At 39.6% G+C, this 22,737-nt stretch overlaps 1 protein-coding gene across 1 annotated transcript; it reads right to left on the bottom strand.

Annotated features, from left to right (window-relative positions):
- Positions 1-533: 533 nt before the first annotated feature.
- Positions 534-22,192, bottom strand: F13B (coagulation factor XIII B chain). Its single transcript, XM_055583816.1, has 12 exons — positions 22,085-22,192; positions 18,699-18,927; positions 16,361-16,546; positions 14,487-14,663; positions 13,955-14,131; positions 10,820-10,999; positions 10,546-10,731; positions 9,469-9,651; positions 5,452-5,652; positions 4,432-4,614; positions 1,873-2,086; positions 534-728 (listed from the first exon to the last, which is right to left on the bottom strand). The coding sequence occupies exons 1-12, from the start codon at positions 22,190-22,192 to the stop codon at positions 695-697; spliced, it is 2,058 nt and encodes a 685-aa protein (XP_055439791.1). The 3' UTR covers positions 534-694.
- Between the last annotated feature and the right edge of the window lie 545 nt (positions 22,193-22,737).

Here is a 22,737-nt window from a genome sequence, read left to right as displayed (position 1 = left end):
CTCATTGATCTCAGATTTTCTAATCTGCAAGATTCCAATAATGACCTGATCTAGAAAATCACTAAAAGTGTATAATATAAAAATAGCAAGTGTTCTTTTCATAACTGTGTTCTGTGGGCAACATTTGAACAGGTGGATGGTTCACTAACTCACAATTTGATTTCTAACCTTGTTGCTAATAGTACAGTTAATTTTAAAAGTTCTTTATCCTTCGAAAGTCTGAAGGGTAGTCTCATCTGCATTTGATAAAGTAAATCCTCTAACATAATGTATAGTTTCTCAGCTCTAGTGAGGTTGGTTCCTTTGTACTGACATAAATATTGAACTAAAAGTAACAGAAAACACTAATATTAACAAAGATTACAAAGACAAATGTGAATTCCTGAACATATATTGAGGATAGTATAGCCCAGTGAATGGGCTTTAGGAACCAGAAATATTTTGATGTATAGATTTTTTAGTAGATGGAAGACATTCAGCAGAGATGAAGTCACACGGCAAGTCAACCAAACTAGAAATAAAACAATATATCTGGCTTTTATTTATAGAAAATATCCTGTGTAAACAGTTTAGAGTCAAATCTTCATGCAAGTAAAAACTTAGAGGTTTTTATCCAACAGTTTTCTTCTAACAATTATGCTTTATAGAAGACTTTATAGTGTGTCAAATGCTGTTCATTTTATGCCATTCATTTTTATGTCCTTAAGGGTTCTTGATAAGACAACATCCTTGATAAGAATGAAAAAAGAGAAAAGGGGGAAGGAGTTGAAATAAGCATCATTTCTGGCCAAGTATTTATTACAATCTTAACCATTCACTATTTCATACAATTGGTCCTTGGTTTAATGAGATACTGATAAAAGCAAGTAACCATCCTTGGTAAATTATACCACCAATTTCTTTTTAAAAACTCAATGTCATTAACTACACTAACACCATTTTCTGCAGTTTTTCCAAGTTGCATATTCTTTTTTGTCTTAGAAATGGGAAATGCAAGATGTAATGAAATATTTAACTAGCACATAAATTTTTCAACTCTGATTTTCATTGCAATAAAAAATAAAAAAAGTTTTACACCTATGTGTCTTGTGAATGCTTCTTATGTAGTTCATATAGCTCATTATAATCACTAGAAGAGTACCACATGTACTTGGCCATTAAGTAATTTTAAAATATTCTTAGTTATAGAGTTTAATTCCCATTTTACAATGTATCTTCAAAGGGGGCAATATTCTGACCTGATAAAAATAATTCTATTATTTTATTGCATTATTTTAACATTTTTTTCTGAAAAAAAAAAAAAAAGAACAGGATTGTTTTCCATTGATCAAGTAGTAGAAAATATATTTTAAAATTGCTATGTAACAGCACTTCAGAAAAAACTTCCAAATTCTTATATAGAATGTGTTCCTGAAAATAAATGCCACAGACTCATCATCGTTATTAACATGCTCTTCCCTCAGGAGAAAGTTCATCCGGCTGTGCTTCCCATCACTGTTGTTTATACACACACTTCTATGGAAAATGGTAGAAAATGTGATTTCTCTTATCTCAGAACATATAGGTTAATTTTTCCACATTTAGATGTGACTCATATAAATTGATATATTTATCCAATTGCCAAAGAGTCACAAGTACCAAATCGCAAACGGGACTTTGATCTTAGACCACCCAGAAAGCTTGTTGAATTAGTTAATGCTTCTTGAAGTTCGCTTGCTTTAAAAAATATAAACATTTTCCCCCTCTATAATGACCATAAAGTAGGAGTGTTGCAGAACCTAATATGTCTGAAATTTATAGCATAATGAATCTCATGAATAACAATCTGAATAGAAAAAAAAAAAACAGTTGGAAGCACAAGCTCCTTCTTACCTTTCTCTTTGACCACATCTTGGGTAATTTAATTGTCCTCTGTCACACTGCACTCGGGATTCAGATACAGGATCCGGAAACCCAGCTATGTAAGTATCTCCCTTACAAAAAAATTCAACATACTCGCCATGGAAAATATATGGTCTGTTGTCAAAATTCCATTTCAGAAGTAAATTATTATTTTCCATTGTATCAAAAGATAATGTGCAAGGCTCTGAAAAAAAAAAAAACAAAACAACTATTTTGATGCCTTTCAGTATTAGCCATTGTATTGTTTTCTCATAATGACCTTAGAATTCCCAGGCATTAGAGCAGTAAGTAAGTTAGTTGGAACTAATACTCAAGTCAGAAAACATGTTTAAAGCTCACAGAAAGCAGTCTGTTATTTATCTCTGTTGCCTTGAATTTGGAAAAAGGGTACATCCTACCAGTTACTGAGTTTTATGCCATTAAGGTTTTCAAAGACAGCAAAAAAAGATGTTTTTAGAAAATATTGATCAGTAGTGATAGTCATTGAAATAGTTTTTTTCCCCTTTTCTTCTTCAGAAAATGCAAATAAAACATCCATGGGACAAACCATTGATTGCTAGACAGATAGTATTTTATGGAAAGGTAGAAACAAGCTGGACTCTTGACACTGACTCAATCCAAGAAAATGGAAGAGAGGAAATAATAAAGACAAAAATACAAATTAATTAAACAGCAACATATGAAAAAAGTATCAAAAAAATGAAGATATTGGCTCTTGAAAGGACTAATAAAATTTATAGACCTGTAGCAAGATATGACAAGAAAGAGATACATCTTCACAGCAGTAATAACAGAAGACACATCACTAAAGCACTAAAAAGAGTGTAAAAGGATGTTATGAACATTATGTCAACACATTTGATAATTTAGGTATAGTGGACAAATACAAACCTCTTCCTACTGAAACTGAGAGAAGAGATAATAACCTGGCATTTATTAAACAAACCGAAGCTGTCATTGAAATCTTTCCTCAAAAAAATCCTCAAGGCTCAGGTGATATCTCTGATAAATTCTTAAAATTATTAAGAAAGAAATAGTATCACTCAGACAAAATCCAGAGAACTGATGAGGGAATACCAGCTTGTATGAGGTTAGGAGAAACTAACCCAAAATGAAAATAACAAATGCAATCTCTCACATGACAAAGATACATTAATCATAAGTAGAATATTAGCAAATAAAATTCAGCAGTATATAAAAAGTATAATTCATCACAATCATGTGAGATTTGTTACAGAAATGCAAACATGCTTTAACCTTCAAAAAGAAGCAATGTAATTCCAGGGGGAAAAGAGCAAAGATAATAATCATATGATTGTTTCTACAGATAACAGCTAAAATTAAACTCACTGAGGTTTTTTTAAACTCTTAACAAAATGGAAATAGGTGGCTTCTGTATCTTTAATTTGAGTTTTATAAGTATTTGTAACACCATAGTTAAAGAAGAATGCTGGAAGGTTTACTTATAAGATTGGAATACAAGGATACACACCACTTCTTCTATTCAGCCTTGTATAAAAGTCCAAGACAGTGAAACAAGAAAATAAATGAAAGTCGGATATAAACACAAAGAAATTTTTCTTTTTATTTAAAAATATGTTATTTTATGCCTCCTGAGAATCTTGGGAAATACTGTCACTTCCATAGGATGCCTTGCCAACGAGGCATGACTGTGTTTCACCTTTTAGACCGAGGAAGCCATTCCTATATTTGTTCCTGCTGTCCACATTTCCCTAGCAGCACCAATAACATGATGACTGCCATTAGCCTGGTCACACATACCGCATGGCTTATATACCCTGTAGGTCCTACTAACCCCATACCTGATGCATGGTTTGTACTTAAAAAGTACGTGTTAGGAGGACTGGACTCCTGTTATTGATGATCTAGAGGATCACCTGGGGCTTCTCAGGAGGCACTAGTGGTAGAGAATCTGCCTGCCAATGCAGGAGACGCAAGAGACGCAGGTTCAATTCCTGGGTCAGGAAGATCCCCTGGAGTAGAAAATGGCAACCCATTCTGGTTTTCTTGCCTGGACAATCTCATGGACAGGGGGGCCTGCAGGGCTACAGTCCATGGGCTGCAAAGAGTTGGACATGACTGAGTGAATAAGCACACACAATAACCAGATCTAGAGCAAAGAGTAGAAACCAGTAAATTAACAGGCACACTAATAAAATAAAACAAATGAAAACTTAGGTGTTATATTAGTGTTCAGTTCAGTCGCTCAGCTGTGTCCAATTCTTTGCGACCCCGTGAACCGCAGAACACCAGGCCTCCCTGTCCATCACCAACTGCCAAAGTCTGCTGCTGCTGCTAAGTCGCTTCAGTCGTGTCAGACTCTGTGAGACCCCATAGACGGCAGCCCACCAGGCTCCTTGCCAAAGTCTACCCAAACCCATATCCATTGAGATGGTGATGCCATCCAACCATCTCATCCTATATTAGTGTTATATCAACTCAAAGAGAAGAGAACGTGGAAAATCTGGCTCAATTTGAACAAATAGAGACACACGTAGCACTACATACCCAAACACGAAGGTGGTGTAGTCCACACCCCCTCTAAACAATAGGACTCCCTAGCCCCTTGAAGGAAATGGTGCTCGAAACATATGTATTCCACTGAAGAACCGTTTTCATAGGTGTTGAGTGTTGAACTCTTAATAACTCCATTTTTAATAGCTGGGGGAGATGCACACATTCTTTTAGATTCTGCAAAAATAATTATTAAAGTCCACAATGAATTGCTACAGTAGGTGGCCAATGCTTTCATAACTGCTACAGAAATAAAAAAGATATTCATGTTAAAGCATTTTTAAGACAACTCTCAAGTAATTTTTAAATATCAAAAGCATTTTCTGCCATCACGTCATACATAAAATTTATGATTGCAATTAGAATCTCATAGCGTTAAATACACATTTAAAACTAGCCATCATGATTTTACTTTTCCCCTATCTGTCTTCCAAAAGTGAAAGCGTGTAAGATCTGTCTCGAAGCCATGTTTCTGAATGCATTCTCTTCCTTTTTTCATTAAAAGTGACAGTCCCCTGTCTAAGGAGTCCACAAATTCTCTCCCTCTACTTCAAGTTCTCTTCTGAGACAACCCTCTCTGGCTCACCCTGAGGTGAGCTTTACAAGCTTATTGGTTGCCCACAAGAAAGTGATCCATCCTCTGAAAGTCTGGTGACATTTTCAAAATCTCATGATTTCTCCTTTTATAAAACCGACTTATGAAGTTAAAAGATGTCCTCACGTCATCCTATTTAAGGGTATGTGCTAACTGGTAACTGATCAGCTCATTCCCAGTTTTATAGATTGGATGATGAGGGTGGTAGATAGCTTAGGGTCTTATCCTTTGAACCATATTGATCACCTGTGATATTGGTCACCTAAGAAATTGTCAGGAAGCACTGTTTGTTTGCTTTCTTGGCTGCAGCATGCAGAACTTTCCTGGTCTAGGGATCAGAAACTGAGGCCCCTGCAGTGAAATTAATGGCGCCTTCACCTCTGGACCATCAGGGAAGTCAGGAAGCACTGTTGTTTTACCTTTTCTAATACATGAAGGATATTTCACTTCTCCTCTATTACACTGCACAGATAATTCAGAGGGTGGGGTTGATGGAGACAACTCATATCCCTGCTTACATACAAAATCGATTAAATCTCCATGTAAGATCTTTCCCTCATAATTCCACTTCATCTCCACGTTATTTCTGCGCATGTCACCCACGTTAACAGTACACGGCTCTGTAAAACAAAGACTGTTTTAAATTCTTTTCTCATCTTACAAGTATGAGAATGATACATTTTTACAATAAAATTATGATAGGCATCAAAAGCAGTATTTTATATTTACCACTTTGTATTATTAAAGCTCTTCACATACACAATAAAGTATACATTACTATCAAGTGAATTTATATATTTCATATAACCTCTGACATTTTAGGAATCAGCAAACTAAAATGGACTGGAATGGGTGAATTTAACTCAGATGACCATTATATCTACTACTGTGGGCAGGAATCCCTTAGAAGAAATGGAGTAGCCATCATGGTCAACAAAAGAGTCCGAAATGCAGTACTTGGATGCAATCTCAAAAACGACAGAATGATCTCCATTCATTTCCAAGGCAAACCATTCAATATCATGGTAATCCAAGCCTATGCCCCAACCAGTAATGCTGAAGAAGCTGAGGTTGAATGGTTCTCTGAAGACCTACAAGACCTTGTAGAACTAACACCCAAAAAAGTTGTCCATTTCATTATAGGGGACTGGAATGCAAAAGGAGGAAGTCAAGAAACACCTGGGATAACAGGTAAATTTGGCCTTGGAGTACGGAATGAAGCAGGGCAAAGGCTAATAGAGTTTTGCCAAGAGAACGCACTGGTCATAACAAACACTCTCTTCCAACAACACAAGAGAAGACTCTACACATGGACATCACCAGATGGTCAACACCAAAATCAGATTGATTATATTCTTTGCAGCCAAAGATGGAGAAGCTCTATACAGTCAGCAAAAGCAAGACCGGGAGCTGACTGTGGCTCAGATCATGAACTCCTTATTGCCTAAATTGAAGAAAGTGGGGAAAACCACTAGATTATTTAGGTATGACCTAAATAAAATACCTTATGATTATACAGTGGAAGTGAGAAATAGATTTAAGGGACTAGATCTGATAGACAGAGTGCCTGATGAACTATAGACGGAGCTTCGTGACATTGTACAGGAGACAGGGATCAAGACCATCCCCATGGAAAAGAAATGCGAAAAAGCAAAATGTCTGTCTGAGGAGGCCTTACAAATAGCTGTGAAAAGAAGATAAGCAAAAAGCAAAGGAGAAAAGGAAAGATATAAGCATCTGAATACAGAGTTCCAAAGAATAGCAAGAAGAGATAAGAAAGACTTCCTCAGCAATCAATGCAAAGAAATAGAGGAAAACAACAGAATGGGGAGGACTAGAGATCTCTTCAAGAAAATTAGAGATACCAAGGGAACATTTCATGCAAAGAGGGGCTCGATAAAGGACAGAAAGGGTATGGACCTAACAGAAGCAAGTTGAAGATATTAAGAAGAAGTGGCAGGAATACACAGAAGAACTGTACAAAAAAGATATTCATGATCCAGATAATCACAATGGTGTGATCACTCACCTAGAGCCAGACATCTTGGAATGTGAAGTCAAGTGGGCCTTAGGAAGCATCACTACGAACAAAGCTAGTGGAGGTGATGGAATTCCAGTTCAGCTATTTCAAGTACTGGAAGATGATGCTGTGAAAGTGCTGCACTTAATATGCCAGCAAATTTGGAAAACTCAGCAGTGGCCACAGGACTGGAAAAGGGCAATTTTCATTCCAATCCCAAAGAAAGGCAATGCCAAAGAATGCCCAAACTACCACACAATTGCACTCATCTCATACGCTAGTAAAGTAATGTCCAAAATTCTCCAAGCCAGGCTTCAGCAATCTGTGAACTGTGAACTTCCAGATGTTCAAGCTGGTTTTAGAAAAGGCAGAGGAACCAGAGATCAAATTGCCAACATCCGCTGGATCATGGAAAAAGCAAGAGAGTTCTAGAAAAACCTCTATTTCTGCTTTATTGACTATGCCAAAGCCTTTGACTGTGTGGATCACAATAAACTGTGGGAAATTCTAAAAGAGATGGGAATACCAGACCACCTGACCTGCCTCTTGAGAAACCTGTATGCAGGTCAGGAAGCAACAGTTAGAACTGGACATGGAACAACAGACTGGTTCCAAATTGGGAAAGGAGTACGTCAAGGCTGTATATTGTCACCCTGCTTATTTAACTTATATGCAGAGTACATCATGAGAAACGCTGGGCTGGAAGAAACACAAGCTGGAATCAAGATTGCCAGGAGAAATATCAATAACCTCAGATATGCAGATGACACCACCCTTATGGCAGAAAGTGAAGAGGAACTAAAAAGCCTCTTGATGAAAGTGAAAGAGGAGAGTGAAAAAGTTGGCTGAAAGCTCAACATTCAGAAAACGAAGATCATGGCATCCGGTCCCATCACTTCATGGGAAATAGATGGGGAAACAGTGGAAACAGTGTCAGACTTTATTTTTCTGGGCTCCAAAATCACTGCAGATGGTTATTGTAGCCATGAAATTAAAAGACGCTTACTCCTTGGAAGAAAAGTTATGACCAACCTAGATAGCATATTCAAAAGCAGAGATATTACTTTTCTAGCAAAGGTCCGTCTACTCAAGGCTATGGTTTTTCCAATGGTCATGTATGGATGTGAGAGTTGGACTATAAAGAAAGTTGAGTGCCAAAGAATTAATGCCTTGGAACTGTGGTGTTGGAGAAGACTCTTGAGAGTCCCTTGGACTGCAAGGAGATCCAACCAGTCCATCCTAAAGGAGATCAGTCCTGGGTGTTCTTTGGCGGGAATGATGCTAAAGCTGAAACTCCAGTACTTTAGTCACCTCACGTGAAGAGTTGACTCATTGGAAAAGACCATGATGCTGGCAGGGATTGGGGGCAGGAAGAGAAGGGGACGACAGAGGATGAGATGGCTGGATGGCATCACTGACTCGATGGACGTGAGTCTGAGTGAACTCCGGGAGTTGGTGATTGACCGGGAGGCCTGGCATGCTGTGATTCATGGGGTCACAAAGAGTTGGACATGACTGAGCGACTAAACTGAACTGAACTGATACCATAAATTAAAACCACTTAATTTGAAACATTAAAAATATTGTTTAGGACCAGCAACCCTTAGATTCGTCATGATTTCCTTTCTATAAAATAAAAACCTTCAAACAGAAAATGTACTTATTGTGTTATATTTATGGGACACCTGTCACTTGATATTCATCAGCAAATAAAACAAAGCTCCTTGACTTCATGGAGATTGCCTTCCAACTGGGAGAAATGCAATACGGTAAACAATAAGTATACTAAATATATGGCTCTTGTTTGTCCATCTTTAAACGACGTATATAAGTGAAGTAGAAGAATGAAGAGTGGAGGTGAGGGGCTGTCACAGAGCTGGGGGAAGGGAGGTTACACTTCTAGGTAAGGTGGTTGGGACAGGCTTCTGTGTGCATGCGCGCTAAGTCGCTTTAGTCGTGCCTGACTCTTTGCGATCCCATGGACTGTAGCCTGCCGAGCTCCTCTGTCCATGGTATTCGCCAGACAAGGATACTGGAGTGGGCTGCCATCTCCTCCTCCCGGGGATCTTCTCGATCCAGGGATTGAACCCACATCTCTTATGTCTCCTACATTGGCAGGGGTGTTCTTTACCTCTAGTGCCACCTGGGAAGCCCTGTGGCGACTATAGCTAACAATATTATTTGGTACACTTAAAAGACGCCAAGAGAGAATCTTAAACTCTCTCATCATGACAACAGCCCCCTAAATTACTTGAGGTGAAGGATATGCAAACCAGCTTTGTCGTGGTAATAATTTCATGGTGTGTTTGTGTATAGAATCATCACACTGTACACCTTAAATCTATACTATATGTGAATTGCATCTCAATAAAGCAGGGGAAAAATCTGTTTTAGTTCAATGTGTTCTCTATCTTACCTAAGCAAACAGGTGGTGATGACCATCTTCCTTGCTCACAATGAGATATTTTTGCTCCTCTCAATAAGTAATATTCATTGCATCTATATTCCACAGAGGATCCTGTTGGGTAGCTTGCCAATAATTCACCAATAATAGCCCCGTTTATTACATCAGGTGGAGGATTACAATTCTCAGTATTATCTAAGAAAAGAGGTTACTTTTAGATTAACATGAACTTATAATAACATAATGGCATAATACAGTTGCCCAGACAATAGTCCTTCAATATTTGTACTATGTAATTTAGGACAATTGATTCCTGAATTCATCAGAAATTAGAGAAACATCATTCAGCTACATATTATTAAAATTTACTAAGCAAGACAATACAGCAAATGTTTTGCTGAAGAGCAAGTATGGGTCTTTTTTACTTTTCTGGCTTACAAAGGAATCATGCTATAGATGTTCTTAAGATGTGTGGAAAGGTAAAGAGTGTTCTTTAACCTAAAGATTATGGTTGGTTCTAAAACTGTCATTTGTCATTATCCTGTTTTATTTTTCCTTCTCCTCCCTCTTCATCTCAGATCTCAGTCAACCCATGGATGAAAAGTTCCATTTTTCTGTCTGTAAGAGTCTTGCTCTTACTCTGCTAATTTCTCTAGCATCCTTAGCAGCTTTTCTCTTATGCAATAGTTATCCTTGGTAAACATGTGGAGGTCTCTCCAGGACCTGGCCAAGAAATGAGGATGATGGGAAGGGTGGCCTCCTGGAGTTGTAACCTGGTCATGTCCTTGAGTTAAATGAAAGGCCAGGTTTATGGCTCAGAGTGTGGGGGGTTAGAATGGCCAGATGCAAAAATATTAGAATCAGGACATTCAAAAATTGTTTGCTTCCCTATTCTTTATATTGGATTAAAAATATGAATCTACAGACAGCTTCATATGCTTCAGAAAAATGGCAGAGTAGGTGCTGTATCTGTGCGTTTCAAACTCTTCTAAGCAACGGACTATTGCTATAAGCGTGTGCATTAAACAAAGAGAATGAAAAACTCTACATGCTAGGCTTAGCTCTGGATATGACACGCAGCACACATACCAACACACTCAGGGGGAAGGGTCCATCTCCCACGGTTGCACGTTATTTCTCCTGGTCCACGGAGGTGATAGCCCCTCTCACACACGTACACCACCTTATCCCCGCTGTGATAAACCTCAGAGGACGGGTTTGCCGTGCCATTCCCCACCGACGGCGGGGCCTCACAGGTCGTCCTCTGCTTGTCCTCTGAAAGGGCACAATTGAGAGAGAAGAGACCATTTAGCTCTACACGCAGGTTTCTCGTCAGGGAAAGCTTAGTCGAGGTGCTGCTAACCAACGCATTTGGGAGGCTCCGTCCATTTCCCGTTTTCACAGCGTATCTCTTCTGCTCCCTGCATGGCGAAGTTAAGTCCACACTCTATACGAACTGTTTCTCCGTGCCGGTAGGTGGTTGAGTACGTTTGAAGGTTGGAGTTCAGAGGCAGAGGGGGAGGAGGACACCGATTTCTTCTTCCTTATGGAAAAACATCAGGATGTTTAGTCGTATAGCCACCAGAAATAATAGTCAAGATCTCACAAGCACATTGGCTGTGCCAAGGACCCTAAGAAGTCTGGCAGGCAGACTGGGGTCACCCCCTGGGTTCCCACATCCTGACAGTCACTTCCTCGAGTCATGCCCTCCCCAGGAGCAGGAACTGGGTCTTGCTTCTAACCGATGAACACAGCGGAGATGATGTGATGATGTGACTGCGTTTAACACAGCCACAAGGATGGAGGTGTGATCACCACACACGCTCATGCAACACAGTGCGGGAGGCCCTTCGTCCCGAGAGACTCTGTGCCCTACTGATCTGGAGGGGAAGCTGGCCTGTCTGTGAGCTTCCAAAGAGGGAGGAGGACCACAGGGCAGGGGGCACAGGGCTGCCTCCAGGGGGCAGCCAGCAGGCACTAAGACCCTCGGCTCAGTAGCCGCCAAGCTCCGAAACCTGCCACAAATCACAGAAAGCTTGAGTGCAAGGTTCTTCCCCTGTCCAGCCTCAGATGACACTGCGGCTTGCCTATTGCTTCATCAGACATGGACACATAGCAATAGCTGACCCACACTTGTATGTGGTTTTAAGCTGTTAGTCGCTTAATCATGTCTGACTCTTCGGGACTCCATGGACTGTAGCCCACCAGGCTCCTCTGTCCTTGGGAATTCCCAGGCAAGAATACTGGAGTGGGTTGCCATTTACATGTCCAGGGTTTAAGCTGTTAAGTTCATGCAATAGAACACAAAAAAAGAGCCAGAATTTTACATTCATTATCTCCTTTAATCTTAAAATAATTTTGTTAAGTAGGGACTATTTCATCTCCCATATTATAGACAGAGGAACTAAAACTTAAGAAGTAAGTAAATTATTAATAAGTGGTGGATCTTGGCATTCCTGAACCTGTGTCTATATGAATGAAAATCTCCTCCACTAAACTATTCTAAAATACTGACTATATTCATTTTCCACGACTGCTGGGACAAATGACCACAATAGAGTGGCTTGACATACTACACGTGTAGTCTCTTACAGTTCTGGAAACGCAAGTCCAGAATCGGCTTTCCTGGGCTGGGATCTGGGTGTCGGGAGAGCGGCATTCTTCCAGAGGCTTTAGGGAAGTAGTGGCTTGTCTGCCTCTGCAGCGCCTGGGGGCTGCCAGCTTGCCTCGGCTCCTGACTCCTTCCTTTTCCGCTCCAACCTTTGCTTCCACTGTCACCTCTCCTACTTGATCCTCTGTAGTCAAATCCCGCTCTTTCTCTTATAGCGGTTGCAATTATGTAAGCCCACGTGGATAATCCCAGATATTATTCCCATCTCACGATCTCTAACTCCATGACATCTGCAAAGTCCCCATTGTTTCATAAGGGGACATTCACAGGTTCCAGGGAATAGGATATGAGTATCTTTGGGGGATGGGAGGGGCATGGAGGCATTACTCAGATTACAACACTGCCCATCTTACATCTAAGGCCTATTTACTAGAAAAAAGTAACATGGACGTTGGCATCTGACTAATTTTTGGTGCGGGGAGAGGAGTGTGGAATAAGTAATAAGTAGGTAGGCTTGCCGTTTATTTTTTTTTAATATTTATTTATTTCGGCTGCGTTGGGTCTTAGCTGCAGCGGGCAGGATCTTTTCATTGTTGCGGCTCTCAGGCTCTCTGAGCATCTCTCTAACTGTGCTGTGTGGGCTTAGTTGCCCCAGAGCATGTGGGATCTTAGTTCTGAGACCAGGGATTGAACCCACATTCCCTGCATTGGAAGGCAGATTCTTAACCACTGGACCACCAGGGAAGACCCTGCCATTAAGTTCAGAAATAACATGCTATAGGAAATTGGCCAACAATCTTTCTCTCTACTGTTAGACCAGGGCTGTTAGGCACCACTGCAAAAGTTTAGAAAGAATGTTTTTAATAAAAGAAAGTAAAATCATTGTTCAGTGCAATTAGAGAACACTGGCTGTTTGGAGCAATCCTACTACACAACCCCTGGTCACTCAGTTTTCGTTCTTCCCAGCAACTGTTTCAAATCGTCACTACTCTCTTCCAAGATTTCCTTTCCTGCCTTTCTCCTGCCTGTTAGTAATGGCTGTATTTTCTACACTACAGAGAAAACAGAGACTATCAAGCCCTTTATATGTCCCCATCCCTCCCAATCCTCCAACTCCTGCCTATCTTTTAAGGCCCAGATCAGACATTATCCACCACCTCTGTACATGTGGTCCCACAGCATCAGTCAGAACCTTCAGTGTTTGTTCGAACACCTTATACCTGACTTTATGATACCATTTTTCACATTGTATCAATTACTCTCTTGTATCTCTTTCTTCTGCTAGACCAGAACTTTCTTCATGGAACACTGCAGTGTGATTACATGACTATTGAATTGCTGTCTCCTAACAGGTAATCATCCCACCTGCCGGAACACAGCCAGTGACACACATGAAACCATAGATGGCCCAGGAGAGGGCAGCTCATACAGCATGACTTCAGTTTCCCTTTTCACTCTTGGTAACTTCGTGCTGCTTTTTCTGCACTTTGTCCCACTATTTTGAAGTCTGTTTTCACATCAGGGAATATATGGCCCAGAAATAAGAAAGTACCTTTACAAGGCTGCCACCTGGCACAACTGATCTAGTTAATTCCCAATAAGAAAAACTATTCATTACAATAAAAGATTTGCAATTTATTACACACTTTTAACAATATATTTAAAAGCTATATCCACTCTACAGACTAACATAAAAATTAAGCATATTAATATATACTCAGATTAAATGTATTAAAGATTGCTGAAAATAGCAGTAATTTAAAAGACAATATTTATTTTTAAAAATAGAATTAGAAGAATGCTTACATATCATCAGAGACATTTTTATAGAAATTAAAGCTGATTCAGATATAATATTTTATTTGTGAATGAAATTTTAAAAGTTACCTTCACAGACAGGAGATTCTGGGTACCAACCAAAGTTGTAGCACTGAATTAAGTCAGAGCCACTTAGATAATAATTTTTATGACAGAAAAACTGAACTACATCTCCTTCTTCATAGGTTTGCTTTACAGGATGAAAATAACCATTTTCAATTACTCTTAAGGAAGAGCATTTTAATTCTAAAAGTGAAAGAACAAATAAAAAACAAAGACATGTTATTTTTCCTGCTAGAACAAAATCCACTTACTACTTACATGCCATATCTGAATTCGAATTCAGCAACTTTGCTATTATCCACAGCAAAGCTTGTCAATTTATACATTTATTAAATATTAATAAACTCATTTTAAGTATCTGAGCTAAAAGGATTTTTTCTTCTTTGAGAGCTTGAAATGAGGAAAGCCTACTGTCAAAATCAGAAGCAAAAAAAGCAAAATTATGGAAAAAGGAACATAATTAGCCTAACAACTTGCACCCGTCTCTGGGAGGGACTTTTTCAGAGTGAAAGCAGCTGTCTTCAAAGGGAGAACCTACTGGTACATTGTGGGGTGAGGGCCCATCCGTACGGGTGACACTCCGCCTCCTCTGTCCTCTTCCCAGAAGCTGTGTGGTACCCAGAGGCACACTCGTATCGTACTCTGTCCTTCACTTTGAATGTTTTCTGTGTTGTGGAATAACTTCCATGATGCAATTCAGGGGCCAAACATGTTTCTAAAAAAAAAAAAATTAAAGTCATTTGTTTTATGGACTTCATCCCTGAATATAGAATATTAAAAGGAAATCTCAAAAACTTTTCAACTTTTATTTACTTTGAATCTTAACAAACATATAACAGAATCAACTCTCAGCAAAACTGAAAAATAATCAGTTTGTCTTTGTCTCTTCAGTCCCTTTTTTCATGCACTCTGTGTCCTAACCCTACTGGTCTTCCATCCTTCGCATTCTACTCTGGAGTATTTGGCCAAAGGCCACAATTCAACAGAAGGCTTGTGCATTAACAAGTTTTTGATGATGTCCCATCTGCGAGTTTGTATAATTTAAATAGCTAACACCACACTAACTACCTGTATATAGATAGATAGGTAGATACATCAGTTCAGTTCGGTTCAGTTCAGTCGCTCAATTGTGTCCGACTCTTTGTGACCCATGGACTGCAGCACCCCAGGCATCCCTGTCCATCACCAACTCCCAGAGGTTACTCAAAGTCATGTCCATTGAGTCGGTGATGCCATCCAACCATCTCATCCTCTGTCATCCCCTTCTCCTCCTGCCTTCAATCTTTCCCAGCATCAGTGTCATTTCAAAGGAGTCAGTTCTTCGCATCAGGTGGCCAAAGGATTGGAGTTCGAGCTTCAGCATCAGTCCTTCCAATGAATATTCAGGACTGATTTCCTTTAGAATGTACTGGTTGGATCTCCTTGCAGTCCAAGGGACTCTCAAGAGTCTTCTCCAATACCACAGTTCAAAAGCATCAATTCTTTGGCGCTCAGCTTTCTTTATGGTCCAACTCTCACATCCATACATGACTACTGGAAAAACCGTAGTTTTGACTAGATGGACTTTTGTTGGCAAAGTGATGTCTCTGCTTTTTAATATGCTGTCTAGGTTGGTCATAGCTTTTCTTCCAAGGAACAAGCGTCTTTTAATTTCATGACTTGCAGTCACCATCTGCAGTGATTTTGGAGCCATTAAAAAAATGAAAGTCAGCCACTGTTTCTACTGTTTCCCCATCTATTTGCCATGATGTGATGGGACCAGATGCCATGATCTTAGTTTTCTAAATGTTGAGTTTTAAGCCAACATTTTCACTCTCCTCTTTCACTTTCATCAAGATGCTCTTTAGTTGTTTGCTTTCTGCCATAAGGGTGGTGTCATCTGCATATCTGAGGTTATTGATATTTCTCCTGGCAATCTTGATTCCAGCTTGTGCTTCATCCAGTCCAGCATTTCTCTCTCTTTATATATATATATATATATATACATATATATATACACACACACATATATTCAAATGATTGCTTTCAATTTATCTGATATTGGCTTTCAGAATAAAGTAATGTGCATTATTTCAAATTCTTGTCTAATGAAGGAAATCATTTATATATGTTTCAAAAAGCAGGTTCATTAAGGTTCTTTCCTTTTATCTTACATAAATTTTTCTTTTTTTTTTTTTTACTAGCAGAAAGTAGGAATTCCTGGAGTAGGTGTGCTGTGGAAGATGGGGTCCCTTGGATGAAGGAAACACCTAACATTGGAAGGAAACAACACAATAACTTCCTGCATTGGCAGATACACTGGAAAATAAACTATATTTCAATAAAAATACCTGTCACTATAAGAAAGCACTAAACTTACTAAATTCCCAAGCTCTTGTCTTCAGGTTTAGGAGATGATTCTTAAACACGTACCATGTTCTTTGCTACAGGTTGGCTGGGAAGACCACCCATCAGCAAGGCATTGAACCACTTCTTCATCCTGCCCTGCCATGGTTTTGTATCCTGATGCGCAATGATAGCGCATGTTCTCTTGTATTTTGTAAGATAATTTTGAATCAAAGATGTAACCATTCTTCAAGTCAGGCTTAGGGCACTTTTCTGTGGGGAGAAAAATATTTCTTTTCTAAATTGATGAAATTAAGCTTTATTTTTCAAAAAGTTGTAAAACTAACAATGCAAAAGTTTAATGTTATTCTTGGAGTTTTAAGGAGAAAAAAAATTCACTTTTTTTATGAATGTTAAGGAATTCACAATTTCTTGATTTAATTTAATTTTGGAAGTATCTCTTTAAAACCTGATTCAGTTTGATACTGAAATTCTTGGTATGCACTGACTTTGATTTTCACAGTCATCCCCACCCCTACCTCATCTACTTTAGAAAATATATCCAGAGATCTGCTTTTAATTATCATTAATGGGAAATAGAAGGATTTTCTTTTAGGTTTACTTCCTAATACTTTTGAGTCCACTGCATTTGATAATTTTTAACATCATGTAGCTAAAGCACATGTACTTACTCTGTGAATCCTTATATAATCCTGCAGACAATTTATTGTGAAAATTGTGTTCATCTATTTTTTCAGCCTCTGATTGCCTACGAGCACAGTAAGGCTCCTTAGTCAGTCTATGTAGACTGTGACGGAGTCACAGACATGCCACTTCAAGTTCACAGAGCTAATTTTTAGTAAATACTTGGGACAGTGATATGTTGAATGGGACATTTATCTTAGCATTGAATGCAGTTCAATCAGTTTTTGAGCATGATTAATGGACCCTCATAATAAACCAATTCAGAAAGGTGAAAGAGATTTGTCCAAGGTTAGTATTGTTTAGATATGTCATACTTTCTGAGTGGAAGCAGTCTATACAGATCATCTCACTGAAGTTTCGTGATTTCCATTTTATAGATGAGAAAGTCCAGCCCAGAATGTTTAAGCCACTTCCCAGTGGTAGAGCCGGATCCACTAGAGCAGTCTGGCCGCAGAGGGTATGTCTCAACCCTGACCCTGCCGTGTTGACCCTCTTCATCCTCTTCCAGCTCCTACTTCACTGCTCTCACAACATCTCATCTCAGATGTTTAATTTACTTTTATCCTCTAGTTATGAATGAGGTTCATTTATTGCAGTTAATCTATGATCTGTGTTAACACTAAAAAGTGTAACGCTTAAATTGGTGGTCTGTCCACAAGTCATGGAATGGATAATTATCCCACATGGGTATGTTTACTGGACATATCAACCACTGTAAATAAACATCTAAATGAAACTGACTCAACCAAAGCCGCTTACTCTGCAAAACAGAGCTTGGGAACTGTGTCAACAGAGAGAGGTCACCTGACCCCCTGGAAACCAGCTGATAATCTCTGGTGTTTCTAGTGTGGCCTGACATGAAATATTGGGTTCTGCCAATCAGATTTCCTTTCCACGAATTTGAACTCAAAAATTAAGAAAAATAGATTGTTCAACGGATATTATGCAAGGAGAAGTCATACAAAGGAGAGGGGAGTCTTTCAAATGATAAAATACTAGAGTAACAACCTTATACTTCCTAAGGCCAGCATCAGATATTTTTCTGGCTCCCGCAAAATTCTCTGTATAAGTCCCTTATTCCTCAAAGTAACTAGATGGTGTGTCTGTTCCTTGCCATGTGATGATAACAATTTAAATAATTGCCCTTATTCTCTTCCTAGAGTATTATTAAGAACAGATAAGGGGGCTTCCCTGGTGGCCTAGCTGTAAAGAACTCAGCTGCCAGTGCAAGAGACATGGGTTTGATCCCTGATCTGGGAAGATCCCACACGCCGAGGAGCAACTGAGCCCACGAGCCACCACTTGAGCTTGTGGTCTAGAGCCCAGGAGCCTCAACAGCTGAGCCCACGGGCCACGACTACGGATGCCTGTGTGCCTAGAGCTCACGCTCTGAAACAAGGGAGGCCCCCTCGATGAGAACGCCACGCACCAGAGCTAGAGAGTAGCCCCTACTCACGGCAGCTAGAGAAAGCCCACGCAACAAGACCCCGCACTGCCAAAAATAACACTGCTTTTAGAAAGATAAAGAAGACAACATGTTAATGAAAAACATGATTTATAGAATTTCAGAATATGCTTTCATTTTGTAAAAAAGACCGAGGGCCGATAATTTTGTCCTTACCTACCGAAAGGTTCAGATACCTGCCCTCTGGGGCCCCTAGTTTTACCAGCTAAGCTGTTTGTGAGTTATCACGTGAGAGCGGCCCCACCACTGACTTACTGAAGCACCGTGGTTCTGGAGACCAGCCTGCCGCCGTACACGTGGTCCGCGCCTCGCGTTTTCCAGTTGCAGTCGTATAACCAACCAAGCAGGAAAATGACAGATTTTGGTTTATGCTCATTGGAAAGTAAAAGCTTTCAAAAGTATAGTAATATTGTGCAATCCTCCCATTCTCCACACTAGGAAAACCACAGGGCTTGTCTGAAATGAGTAAACAATAAGCTGCACACTGAAAATACATTTAATACCATACAATGTGTGACCAAGTGACAACACATTTTAAAATTCAAAGTGTTTGCAGACACTTTAGCCAGTACTTACTTTCTATTACTTAACGTTTTAAAGTACTTTTGTGACAATACTTTTCAATCAGAATTAATCTGCTAGCAACCCCAACTCCCAATCATCAGAATTAATCTGAGTAGGCCACTTCCTCAGAAAAGCTCCCCCTAATTTTGTCAAGCAGCATGTTCTAACAGGAACAGAACACAGCTGACATTTCTTTGTGTGAAAGAAGATTATAACCACACGCTAATTACAAAATTAGCTAGAATATTGCAATGTCTCACGGTACTGCTAATGGACAATTATATCAGCTGTTTTTTCCCTAATGAGACAGAAAAATAAAAGGAAACTATTCATATAAAATTATCTTATTGTAGAATTAAATGCATCAAATCACATGAATTCTATTTCATACTTTAAATTGCAAAACCTCTTTTGGCAGAAAATTTGTAGTAAGCTATTCAACTAAAAGCGGTTGTAGATAATCTGTAGGCTATTTTAGTCAACAAATTCCGTCTGGTGTTTTAAAAGAGCATTATGGCCGTGGTTTCCTACTCTGTTTATTCCTCTTGCTGATACTCAGTGACCTGCCTGGTCTCTCACCCCTGCAGCCCGAGAACACCGTGAACTCCTCCTAAAGGGCCCACACTTGTGCACTGCCCGCCTCACTCACACTCACCTCGCCACATGAGGCAGTGTGGGCAGGAAGATTTCTAACAGGGAGTCCACAGACTGTTTTCTGGACAGTCTTGATTAAGCCCCGCTGTCCTACATGAGTATTCCTAAACTTCACTTTCATTCTCAGAAGTGTCCTTGTTTATTCAATCGTATGGTCCTACTAATTATTTATACTACCTAATGTATTCAATCAAGGGCTTCCCAGGTGGTGCAGTGATTAAAAAAAAAAAAAATCCACTTGCCAATGGGGCAGATGCAAGAGATGTGGGTTCAATCCCTGGGTCAGGAAGATCCCCTGAAGGAGGAAATGGCAACCCCCTCCAGTATCTTTCAACCAAAGAATAAATTAGGATAAAAATCAAGGCATCAAGAATCAAAAATCTTGCTGATGATTTGTGGTTTGTTCTTTTTCAAATTTCCCACATTAAGCTCTCACTGTAAGGATAGAGTCTTGCCTGGAAAATCCCATGGACGGAGGAGCCTGGTAGGCTGCAGTCCATGGGGTCGCTAAGAGTCGGACACGACTAAGCGATTTCACTTTCACTTTTCACTTTCATGCATTGGAGAAGGAAATGGCAACCCACTCCAGTATTCTTGCTTGGAGAATCCCAGGGAAGGCAGAGCCTGGTGGGCTGCCGTCTATGGGGTTGCACAGAGTCGGACACGACTAAAGCAACTTAGCAATAGCAGTAAGGATAGAGAATTAAAATTATACAAGCTTAGCAGTGTTAGGAATGGATTCTACTCTAAAGCTAGAATTAAGGTTAACTTAACTTCAAATGGGGAGAAGGCAATGGCACCCCACTCGAGTACTCTTGCCTGGAAAATCCCATGGACGGAGGAGCCGGGTAGGCTGCAGTCCATGAGATCGCTGAGAGTCAGACACAACTTAGCGACTTACTTTCACTTTTCACTTCATGCATTGGAGAAGGAAATGGCAACCCACTCCAATATTCTTGCCTGGAGAATCCCAGGGACGGGGGAGCCTGGTGGGCTGCCATCTGTGGGGTCGCACAGAGTCGGACATGACTAAAGTGACTTAGCAGCAGCAGCAACTTTAAATGGTGATATTTTAGCCTAAAATATCCTTTAAGGTATTTATATCCTGGTCTCTTATGCCCTCAAAACTAGAGATGCTAAAGGTTTTTTTTTTTTTGTCTTGTTTTGGATTTCTAAGTTATGTTAGTTTAGGAATAGTTTAGTAGTTTTTCCCAAAGCAAAAAGTTTGTCTAAATATTATTACAACTTATAAGAATCTTTTTTATAATATTGATACATAAAAATGAAAGACTATATTCAAATTTCAAGAGAAGTAATGTTAGAATTTCTATTTATAATTTTTTTAGAGAATAAAGAATGTTAAAAATTAGTTTTACCTTCTGCATGGAGTTCTCCTGAGATGATTAATATGATAATCAAAGCCAAGCCTCTTGACCTCATCTTCTGTGGTGTGTTTTATAGAGGTTTTCACCATTCAAAAGTACTTAAGGACTCCTCATTAAGTACACAATACTTCTCATGGGAAAAAAGTTAATTATTTACAACATCTAAGTCCCTTTGTAACAACCTTTATAATTGATTTAAAATAGCTTAGGATAATACTAAAAATACCCAACCATGTTAATGGACAGTAGTTTGCATGCCACAGACCAATTAGAACATGATCACCAATAAGGGCAACAGTAAGAAAAGCAAAATAATTAACCCAGGCTGCTTAAAATGCAGGCTAAGTTTTTGACTTTAATTTCCCATTGTAAGTCCATGGAGTAAAGTTCACTGGTTGCCATTGATTTCTTCACTACCATTGATCAATTGATGGGTTGAACTTAGGTCTGTGAGTTAATGAATCCCTGATATGAAAATAGTGTTGTATAGACTGAGCTGCTAAAGGGAAAAGTGGCCTTGTTTTGAGTGGTGATAGAGTATTATTATTGCTTGCAAAGTCTCATGTTGAGAGAGTTTGTATCCTGTGGCAGGTGATGAGACAAGCAGTGTGCTGAATTTTGAGAAATGCTTTGAGAGTGCGGTGTATACCAAGACTTCTTTAGTCTTGCATTTGTAGTGTCAGCTCCAAATTGGCACTTGCCATTTGGCACTTGGCATTTGCCCTCTGCCTCCACAAGGATTAAATCCTGTGCTGCTGCAGGGGCTGACTTGCAACACCCCTGGGAGGGAGCTCAGGGTGGAGAGCAGACATGAGGCACTCTGTGCTCTGGGAAAACTGGCAGGACATGTCGTCAGATAGTTAGATATTTTCAGGAGCTGATTTTATGAGCCCAATTAGTATAGCTCCTCATATCCAGGAGTACACTGAGATCCTGCATGGTGACATCTACTCCTTGTGACTAGCAGAAACCTTCTGCAAAAAATACAGGCTTGATTGCATGTACTCTCCCTTCACCAAAAATCACATATATACTCACCTTCCTCGCTACATGCTCGAAGCAGCTTCTCGGAACTGTCTGAGATGCTGTCTCCTGGGCTCTAGTCCTCATTTTGTCCCAATGAAACTGAACTCGCAACCCCCACATCGTGCGTTTTTTAAAGTCAGCAATAACAGTAAAAAAAAAACAAAAAACAGATTTTCATGACTGCCCTCATGGAGTTTACATTCTAAAGGGCTTTAGTTTAAACTACAAAATAATACTGTGATGTGGGAAGTCTTATTTTTTCAATTTTGGAAATTTTATTTAAAATACAATAGGAAAGTGCATGAACCATTTCTACACAGATCAACAGAGTCTCACTAGCTGAACATACCTGTGAACCTGCACCCAGAACAAGAGACAGGATGCACCATCTCTCTGATTCCCTTCCATCCCAGGTCACTGCCAAGGTCCACTCCCAAGATAAGCGCAATTTTGACTTCTAACAGCATAGGTCAGTTTTGCCTGGTTTTATTTTGTGATGGCTGTTGTGCATATGTGCTCAGTCATGTCTGACTCTTTGCAACTCCATGGACTGTAGCCTGCCAGGCCCATCTGTCCAAGGGATTTTCCAGGCAAGAATATTGGAAACGGGTTGCCATTTCCTGCTCCAGGGAATCTTCCCAACCCAAGGATCACACCCTCAACTC

This window comes from Bubalus kerabau, chromosome 5 (genome assembly GCF_029407905.1).
Source record: "Bubalus kerabau isolate K-KA32 ecotype Philippines breed swamp buffalo chromosome 5, PCC_UOA_SB_1v2, whole genome shotgun sequence".
Classification (NCBI taxonomy): Eukaryota; Metazoa; Chordata; class Mammalia; order Artiodactyla; family Bovidae; genus Bubalus; species Bubalus kerabau.
Note: the sequence above shows the minus strand (reverse complement) of the source record. Positions and strands in the feature narration are given on the sequence as shown.